This window comes from Montipora foliosa, chromosome 11 (genome assembly GCF_036669935.1).
Source record: "Montipora foliosa isolate CH-2021 chromosome 11, ASM3666993v2, whole genome shotgun sequence".
Lineage (NCBI taxonomy): Eukaryota > Metazoa > Cnidaria > Anthozoa > Scleractinia > Acroporidae > Montipora > Montipora foliosa.
Genome location: NC_090879.1, coordinates 27,558,952 through 27,569,507, shown reverse-complemented (window position 1 = coordinate 27,569,507; position 10,556 = coordinate 27,558,952). Strand labels below are relative to the sequence as shown.

Here is a 10,556-nt window from a genome sequence, read left to right as displayed (position 1 = left end):
CGGCTGGCGACGGAGATCCCATGGAAGTTGTCCGAAGTGCTCATGTCCAACTAATGAACTAATGAACTAATGAACGGTGGAAGATGAAAGGCCGATGCTTTAATTTAATTTAATACTTCTTTAAATAAAATTTAATAGCTTAGCTTATTGCATGACTATTCCGATTTAAATCCTTTCTTGTTTTAATAAAAATCACCTGAAGCGTTTCAGTGGGAGCCTACCTCTCCCCTTTTACCTTTTGGATCGGGCGTTTTGACAGACCTAGTTACTTTTAGCTGTAGCTTATGCATTTACAGTCAATTTCACGTTAATTAGCTCTGGCTGAACGGGAATCGAAAAGCTCAAATTAAGAGGTAGAAAGTAATAGAGATACGGATAAATGGTATTCAGGTGACGACTGTCAGAGTAGTGAAGAATCTGACAGTAAGAGTGAGAGTGAGTTAGAAAATAGCCAAGAAAGTGATCGACACAAAGAAGCGACTCGGCCCGAAGAAACGAGGCGCCGATACGGCCAAAAAGGATCCGGAAAACGAACCTAAACAACAAACCCAATCTTTCTGAAGGAGGATGAAATGGAGAAATTGCCATCATGTATTTTGTCACGAGAACAAGCCACTAGCGTTGAGGAATTCATCTACTTTCTACCTCTGAATTTGAGCTTCCCGATTCCCGTTTGGCCGGCATGTTTTAGCCAGAGCTAACTTATGCGAAATTGTAAATGCGTAATCTACAGCACTGATTGGCTTACCGTAACCAGGGAAACGCTGTTTCCCAGGAAAGTATTTCTAAAATAACTAAATCTGTCAAAACGTGCGACGGAAGAAGGCATCTACTGATCAGATGGGCTCCTGAATCTCCGATAATTATAACTAGGGCATACACTTTTGCTGATTAGATAAGAGAGAAGATATTAGATAATTTCCAACAAAGAATCGAATTTTCGTCATATTTTTTTCTGTGTAACGATTTCCTCTGGAGAGAACTAATGACGAATAACGAATAACGAATTCGGCAAATCTTTTGTCTACCATACTATTCAATTCTATTGTTAGAAACAGTTGAAGTAACTTTCTCCCTCGATGATTGACTCTTTCGAATATGCAGGTTTGTGATGCCTGCAGTTTATAACCTTAAATTTCTTTTGGACTGCGAGCAGTCTTTCTCCTAATTTTCGTAACGCACGACATCGTGCGAGATGTGCAGCCGTAGGTTATACTCGCTGCTAGAAACTCGTTCAAGGGTGTAAAGAGGTATGCTTCCTTTCTCCAGACTCTCCGCGCGCTTTCCTGCTAACTTCAAGGGATTTTTAGTGAAGCTTCCGCGAAATTCTTGATAAGCAGAAAATCAACTCTTTAGTGGCTGTAATTCACGGTGCACGATTAGCAGCATCTGTAACGGTACAATTGCAGATAATATGGAATGTGTCAATAAACAGTTTTTTCAATAAAAAGGAGGACTTCTTCACCCTCTTCGACATCCCTCTTCGCCCGCTTCCACATCCATTTCGCTCAATTCATCCTCCGCTCTGCTCATTAACATATTCGTTTCGCCCAATACCACTTCCGTCTCGCCCCCAATTACATCCACTTCACCTACCTACGTAACTGTTTATTACAGTTAAACACGGAAGAGAACTACAGTCGAACCGCGATTATCCGTACCTCTACTATGCGGATTTCTCGATTTTCCGGACTTTTTTCTGGTCCCAATTTTGTCATGAATATTTATTAGTCATGATCAAGATCCGTAGCCATATTCTTTTTAAAACTACAGCGTTGAAAAGTGAAGTAAAGGCGAGTTTGTTTCGCTTTGAAAAAGCAAAATAAAGCATCGCTCACACACGTCGTAACTAATGAAGAACTTTAGAATGAGTTCTGATTGGCTTAGTGTTGCTTTGTTGCTAAGTGAAATTTCACGCTCTATTGGCTCGTTCAGCAAAGAAGCTACACTACGTCACGAATGTTTATTCACGATCATCGTGTCCTTGAGGCGTAAGCGATCTGTTCTTTCGATAAAAGATAAACAGGCTATAATTTTGCGATTAGAGAAAAAAAGAAAAAGAAACCAATTTGTCAGCCGTTAGTAAACGGCAGATATCTGATATCCGCAAGAGCAAGGAAAAGATCATGACGTTTGCCGACACGTGTACAGGTATTCACAACGGACAGTGAAGATGTAGACCATATTGGTTTCCAAACGATATCTTAATGTAATCAGTTTTTGTTCCTCATTAATATTCATATTCTCGATTATCCGGACCCTCGATTATCCGGACTATTTCGTCTAGTCCCAACGAGTCCGGATAATCGAGGTTCGACTGTATTTAATTGTGGAACGTCTCACAAAATAACAAATAGTAAGTGGCCGTATTGGAAAGCGAGAAGACCCTGGGGACGTGGTTGCGGTGCTGTAAAGAGCGGGAAAATTCCTGCGAACATGTCGCAAGCAGCGAGAATTTTAAGCCAATCACTAAGCGTGCACTTGCAAAAGCTAAAAAATGGGTAATTTATTTTCCTTTACAAATATCCAAGTGTTTTCTGGTAATCAGAAGTTAATAGTTCTGAATTTCTTTCAGCTTTCTCTAATTTTCCCTTTTATTATAGGACGTCACCTTACTCATCTTTTACATGCAATTGAGTTAAGTTTGCAAATTGCTGCTATCAACGGTGTTTTTGTCAATTCGTTTACTATACTCTACGTTTTGCAGGAACTAGAAGCAGAAATTAAAAAACCGTAATTTGTAAATTGATAACAATATGGGTTTTTATGTTTGTTCTGAATGCGCGAGCCGGCGGAATTCTCCGAATCCTGCAATCCGATTGGCTCTGGCAGCGGGCGGTTGCGTGAGCTTGTGTGATGAGCCGGCGCCAGGTGACTTAACATGGCTATATTGAAATGTTTTGGATCAAAAATAGATTTTTTGAAGCCTTTTATAAATACTTTTAAAAGTAAACAGTGTTGCTTAACGAATTAATAAATATTGTGAACAGAATCAACCGATCATTGCGATTGCCTGATATTTCGCTTTTGATAATAAACATCGCAGGCCAGCCTTTAGCAATGGTCGCAAGTCAGAGCACACCTTTTTAGACAAAAGAAAAAAATTAAAATTAAACAGGTTATTCACCGGCCTTGGTCGGTCCGTATATGGAAAAACTGTGCCCGAAGTTTCGAGTATGGGCCTATACGGACCTTCCGGCTAGTGAATAACATATATTTACGGCTGAAAGGAGAAAATGATGTTTCTTTCATGCATGGCGACCAGAAATGATTCTTCTGGTGTTTGATCGCAAGGACATAATCTACTGAGACAACCAAGAGTCCTCCAGTATTGGCAAGGACTGAATTCTTTTTCCCTTCAACGTTTATTCTGAGATCTATGTGCGGAAGCACAAAGAGAATAAAGCCGGAATAAATTAAAGTTTCGTCTTTTAGAAAGTAACCACTCAGTTTGCTCATCTTAGAGTCAATAAAAATACAATCAAATTAAATATCTCCGCGGGGCTGAAGGTGAAAGAAAGGACTGATATGCGTATTAAAGATGAGCAATGCACCAGTTAAAGTTGAATTTATTAAACATTTTGTTAAATGTACCAAACATGTGCCATATCATGCACCGGAATTCATGGAAGAGTCGAGCCGCAACAAGAAATGTTTTTAATTAAAACGTTTGTATCTAATTTATTTTAGCGTTGATTTTCATTTCAAAGTCGACCTAAAAGATACTACTCTTTAAGATCCGGTATAAATCAAAAAGAGTTTAAGCTATCTTGTGACTGATATGACATGTATTGTGACATTGCAATTAATGCGATTTTTGCCCTTGATATTGAATCTACATCACAGGAACTAAAATAAAATCAAAACAGTTAGTGTTATACCTGTCAACCCGATATCAACGAGTCGACCTTTATTCTTAGTTGTAGTCAGTTCAAAACAAAAGAATGTAAATATTATTTTAATTCGTGTAGAGTGCTTCTTAGGCTAGCTGTTGTGGATCAAGGTTTTTTTATTGTACGCTTCCTAGAAATCACCTGCTTAGCTAAACCGAGTGACATTTTAAATAAACTTCATCTCAGTAAGCATTTTATTCTTCCTAAATAATATTGTGAGAGTCGTCCACATTTTGTTTGCGTGGGATGTTGCAATTACGCGGCTGGCAGCCGAGTTTCATGCAGTAACTGCAATACTGAGCTAAATGATCGTGATCTGTGAGTTTGCTTAACAGTTTGCCCCTAAAGTTTTTTTCTTTGGTGAACTCTTACCAGTTGGTAAAGAAGGACTTGCAGTTTTCGAGGCCAACAAAATACCAAAATAACGAGAAAGTAAAACGAGCAATCGATCGATCGCGCTCCCCCATTTTCCTTTAATCACGATAACTCGTTTATTGCGCAGGCTCAATTCACACTTTAAAATAATCATCTGCACGCGTCGTCATCTAATATTCGCTAATCCGACGTGCGTCTTTAGATATCAAACACATGTTGGTTGCTCGTGCTATCGAATTAGACACGACAATTTGCGTAGCTATATGTTGGATGTCTGTAAAGTGCTATCATTGACATCACTGGTTGTACAAATTCGATGACTTCCGTGGTTTGTGATTATATAGTCATATTAAATAATAAGAGGCACGTGACCTTGAAGCGTGTAATTTGAAACTCTTTTCCTTGGAACAAAGCTGGGGCCTTTTAGGACACCAACTTTATGCCCAAATGCGGAAAGAAATAAGATCGACGCTGCATGCGCGGGAAAATGTACGAGCTACATAAAATCTAAATGACAAATTTCCAGGTCTGAACCAGATCATGAGCTTCTGATATGATATAATACGTCGAGAACGTAATGACGCAATATTTTGAAAAAACAGATGGTTTGCTGTCCGATACAAGGGGTTATAAATAATCTTGGGGAATTACACATTTTTCCCGGCTAATCTTGCTTCTTGATTCTATTTTAATTTTTCCGTGGCGTGATATTTAGAAATTTGCGAGCTTTGAAATCGTGTATAAAAGGAGGGAATATTTTGAAATTTAGTCAAATTCCGACGAAGACATTGCAATGCAACTGTACGCGGTGGTTTTCTTCCTCATAGGTTCCGTCTTAGCGGAATTGAAGGCTAAAGAGAAGAAAGAAACGGGCGACTTGTGGAGGGATTCCATGACAATAACGAGCTTCTTCAGGACGAGAAGGAACTCTATCACGATGGTCCAGTAGATGAGAGGAAAACGGTTAGTGTATTTACGCCGATCGACTGTCGTTTTTTTGACGAACTACGCGTTAGATTCTAAAGTATGCCACAGTCATCATGATCATTTACCGGTCTCGATGATTCAAAATCTCTATCATTGGTAGATGGCCACCCTTCGACATTTCAGCCCTATCAGTTTGCAGTTTGTTGTATGTCGACTAAAAGCTTCAATACTGAGCACATTTAGTTGGTCTAGAATCAGAGATTGCAGCTTATCCCGTTTTCCTTCCCCCTCCCCTCAATTCAATGTTGTATGGGAATTTTTCGGGCAACTGCTCGTTGGTTTTTTAAAAAAAATTAGGTACCTTTAGATTGCAGTACGAGGACGAGAACGAGAACGAGTACGAGATTTGACTGCCTGTTTTTAGCGAAAATTTTTATAACCGGGACGACTAATCTTACTCTTTGTTAGTAGCATAGGTTCCTCCGTCATAGGGGGGGGGGGGGGGGGGGGGAGACACCCATATAAAATGGGGAGGGATATTCGTCGTCTCGCTTAGGGGTGTAAATTTCGGATTTTGGTCTCACTTAGGGTGTTTTGGGGAAAACGCAATCATATGTAGAGGTGAAAATCTCCTAAGGGTTGCGCGCGAAGAAATATAAAAATGTATGTTTACACTTTTATATTTCTTCACGTAGGTGAAAGTATTAGATGATAATGTATTTGCCATCATTAGAAGTCGCTGTTTTTTATCTTTATTTTTCTGTGTTATGGATAATATGGTCTCTTTTAGGGGTCAAAAAACGCCTGGGCCACGCCAGATTGGTCTCCTTTAAGGGTTTAATGCATGTAAAATTTCCGACGAGCATCCTTCGCCTTTTTATACGTACGTATCTGTTTATTGCCATATTTAACCTTTGAGCAAGTTCCTGCTTCCTCAATGCAATCGCATGTTTTAGACCAAGATTAAACATTCCATTCGAATCTCCAAACTGTCAGGTCTTAGTTATCAAATAGAAATTTTCCATTAGAGAGTTTTGATTGAAGTTTCCAGAGCTATAGCTTTTTGCGATTGCAAAGAGAGAACTTGTGTGCAAATTCTCCTAAGTTAACTTGGCTCCATTACCAGCTGCTTTACGAAAAATGAGCCCACAAAGTCCGGGCTCGAGAGAGCGGCAGAAATAAAGCCTATGATTTTAGCAGATACTAAAAGATATGAAGGCTTTAGACAAGTCCATGACATTCACAAATACTTTGATGAAATAAAATTTTAGCGTAGTTTGCTCTGTATGCCGCACTTGTCACCATTGTATCGTTTTTTTGACGGTTTTGTGTGCGGTTTTCGGTTTTAGCTGGATTTTTTTTGCGGTTTTGCGGTTTTGGATGATTTTTTCTTCGGTTTTGCGGTTTCTAATACATCCCAATGTCCCCCTCGTATAGGATCATAAGCGCCTTTGCCAACCAAGAATAACCCACTTTCGATAAACTAAACTCAGTCCTAAACAAAAGGCATCACCTGGGGAATAAACTCATTTACCTTATTCCAAAACGGCCGCCATTTAGATATTCTTTTGTTTTTATTGAAATTAGACCTTGATGCCTCGTTCAAGGCAAAATATTCTTTTGAATTTTCAGCTCAAGAACGAGGCATCAAGGGCTAATTTGAATAAAAACAAAAGAATATTTAAATGACGGCTATTTTGGAATAAGGTCTATACAAATCCTTGTATTCATTGCCCAGAGCCTTGAGATGATACCTTTTGTTTAGGACTGAATTTCAATATATCGAAAGAGGGCTATTTATTAGTTTTCGACGGCTAATAACTGAGTGACTCGTTATCAAAGCTAAAAGGCAGCTTAAAACTGGAGATTCAACTAAGTGGACTGCTCACGTAACATTGCACCTGTCAACGTAATCAAGGGGTATTAGCCTGATAAAACAGGACAACCGATATACAACGAAAGGTGAAGGTAAAGTCGCGCTCACATAATGATTCAGAAGAAAGGCAAATGGAGACTGACTGGCCTATTAAAATTATAAGGAAGGATTACGTTTTTGCAAACGCTGGCCGTGTAGCACTTATATTAGAACATACTTTACTGATTAGAGTGTAATGTAAAGTGCTAGGTGTCTACCCCATATGAACCATGTGAGCGTTAGCCCTATTGATGGAAATGGGCCCACACAAGGACAGAGAAAAACTCTGACCAGGGTGGGAGTTGACCCACGACCTTCGGTTTAAATCACCGCTGTTCCACCGACTGAGCTACAAGGTCAGACGGGAGCAGGCAGTGGGAACTGAAGATGTTAAAGTTACGGCAATGAACATGTACAAGTACAAGCAAGGATTACGCTTTTGCAAACGTTGGCCGTGTAACACTTATATTAGAACAGACTTAACCATATGAACCATGTGAGCGTTGTGTGGGCCCATTTCCATTAGTAGGCTACCGCTCACATGGTTCACATGGGGTTGAAAACTAGCACTTTACATTACACTCTAATCAGTTAAGTCTATTAAAATTATAACCGTACAAAGAGCGGATGACACGGCAGCTTAAAAGACCATTTTATTTCTTGCAGGATTTGCTTCACTGCCGGCGGTGAAAGCTGAAGAGGGGATTCAAAAGGAAGAGGTTTTGGAAGATGCCATGATAAATGACGATACTTTTTACGAAGAAGACGACGACGACGACGACGATAAAGACGGGGATGGTGGCGGAGGGGAAAAAAAGGGTAAGTACGATTTTCATTTTTACAGGGACTTTCGTTATCGTCATCGTCATCGTCATCAAGATCATCATCATCATCAACATCATCATGATCAACATTATTAGAAATATCATCATCATCATCATCATCACCATCAATTTTATCATCATCGACATCATCATCATCATCATCATTATTATCAATATCATTAACATCATCAACATCATTATCAATATCATCACCACCAACATCATCATTATCAATTTTATCAACATCATCATCATCATCATCATCATCATCAATTTTATCAACATCATCAACATCATCATCATCGTCGTAATCAGCATCACCATCATTTCGTCATTATAACTACCTTTGCTCACCCTTCTATTTAAGAAAAAGGGGCATTATTCCTGTAAGGCATGATGCTATTTATGTCGTCCACTTTGACTCCCTCTGTTCACGTGATGCATTGGGCTAGGAATATGAGCCAATCAAAGATAAAAGCGGAGTGAGAACAGGACTAGCTAAGGCCCATTGCAATCTTCGTGACTGGCGCTCTAAGCAATACCTTCACGGAGTCAACTTGGTTTATAACTATATAACTTTCTAAGCAAGGACTCCCGTAACAAAACAGAAGCACCGGATCCTGGTGAAGGACCTTATCAGTGATTTAAATATCACCAAAAGCTAAAGAGGGCAAGGCTGATATAACGGTGAAGGAATGTATTGAAAAAACCTTGATGAAGAAAGGCAGTGCCTTTTGAAATATTAGCTAATTTCAATATATTCCTTCACTGTTATGTCAGCCTTGCCCTTTTTAGCTTTTTGGATAATCAAACTAGTGCCACTACTTGCAAAGTGAACGGCGTTCACTGTTGTTATTTGAAGGCCGGGGATAATTGTCAACATAAAACCAATTTTAGCTTTGATCTGTGACTACTGCACAAGTAAAGAAATTAGTATCAGTTTTAAATGAGTTTACTAGTGCTGAAGGGTTAGAGCCAGTGGAACATGACCCTTCATCCAGAATATTGAGCAATCACTCCCCACATGGTCAACTAAGTAATTATTATAAATTTCTGTTAAAAATAAAATTGGGAAACAGGAAAATAACAGAAATTTACAGACATACTACTACTACTACTACTACTACTACTACTACTACTACTACTACTACTACTACTACTACTACTACTACTACTATACTACTACTACTACTACTACTACTACTACTACTACTACTACTACTACTACTACTACTACTACTACTACTACTACTACTACTACTACAAAAAGTGCTGTTATATGAACTTTGTCGATGGAAACGAAGAACAGGTTATATTTTATAAAAAAATATAGCTTCTTAGGTTGCCACTTGGAAAGAGTCTCAAGCATAAGAAAGAGACCAAATGATTGTATGTACTTGTGTTCACCCTATCAGCAAGCTTTCAAATTTATCTGCTCATTCCCGGGCTTCGTACACCTGTTCTTAACCCTGGCAAAAACAGCTGACACGGTGCTCAGTTCTTATTACTACCAGGGTTATCTGTTCATTCCTTACTAGTAACAAATAACTCCAAAAGAATTTGATACCAATGCAGCTGAGACGCCTCAGAACCACTGAATCATCACTCACTCAGTCTGGCACAATTTAATTATTTTGCAAGGAGGGACAAAACATTCTCTCGCAGGCGACGAATACTCCCAAGCCGGCGAGATTATGAGCGTAGTAGCGAGTCGGATGAGGTGCTCACTTTGCTGAACATGGCGGAGACGGTAATGCCAAAACTAGACCATGCAAGTGTTAGAAAAGCTACCAAAATTAGAAGATCAAATTCAATCAGTGGACGAGAAAGTAAGTAGCCTTCAAGTTAAGGTCGAAAGTTTCGAGGTGTTTAAGAAGGAGACAGAAACGAAGATTAAAGAGCTTGAGGACGGTTTGAACTTCGCTAATGCAGAAAGAGAGTCGTTCAAGAAGAATTTTCAAGAAATACAGAGTCAAGTTCACCTTCTCAGAGACGAGAAACTGTATATGGAGGTTTATCAGCGGCGTGAGAATCTTCGTTTCTTTGGAATTAAAGAAGAAAAAGATGTAAACGAAGACACGAGGGAGGTTTTGGTTGATTTTTTAAAAACCGAACTCGGCGTGGAAGATGCTGATAATATAGAATTTCACAGGGTGCACCGAGTTGGGAAGCGGACTTCCTCTGTTGGAAAGCCTAGACAAATAATTGCGCGTTTTTTAAGATACCCTGATCGTGAGGAGGTCATGTCAAAGGCGAAGAAATTGAAAGGTAAAAACTTTGGAATCTCACCGGACCTTCCAAAAGAAATTCTAGAGCGTGGATAGAAGAAGATGCATCGTTTCAAAAAGGCAAAAGAAGAGGGTAAGACCGTCTATTTTAGTAGGGCGGAGCCTGATAAGTTGTTTATTGACGGTGTTCAAATATAAAAACGTAAAATCTAAAACTTCAGGTCATGTATAAAACTATTTCTTTACCAAATTTGCATTATTTTTTTCCAAGAACTGGAGTTTTTTGTTTGCATTGTTACTAGGTGTTATGAGGATTGCAAGACCCTTTGTGTTAGTAGCTCTATATTTAACAGCTTTCGCTGGCTACTTTTTTAACTATGTAATTGTGTGTCGT

At 39.1% G+C, this 10,556-nt stretch overlaps 2 protein-coding genes across 2 annotated transcripts in view; one reads left to right on the top strand and one right to left on the bottom strand.

The window, feature by feature from the left end:
- LOC137976848 (uncharacterized) overlaps positions 1-684 on the bottom strand; it is a gene marked incomplete at its 3' end in the record, with an annotated part of 14,638 nt that extends 13,954 nt beyond the window's left edge. The window contains exons 1-2 of the mRNA XM_068824186.1: positions 646-684; positions 1-66 (exon numbers count right to left, since the gene is read on the bottom strand). The exon at positions 1-66 is cut by the window's left edge and continues 252 nt beyond it. Coding sequence (XP_068680287.1) covers positions 1-66; positions 646-684 — 105 coding nt within the window. The remainder of the gene's footprint in view (positions 67-645) is intronic.
- Positions 685-9,703: 9,019 nt separating this feature from the next.
- On the top strand, positions 9,704-10,258 carry LOC137976847 (protein unc-13 homolog C-like). The gene has a single exon (XM_068824184.1). The coding sequence runs from the start codon at positions 9,704-9,706 to the stop codon at positions 10,256-10,258; it is 555 nt and encodes a 184-aa protein (XP_068680285.1).
- The last annotated feature ends 298 nt before the right edge of the window (positions 10,259-10,556 follow it).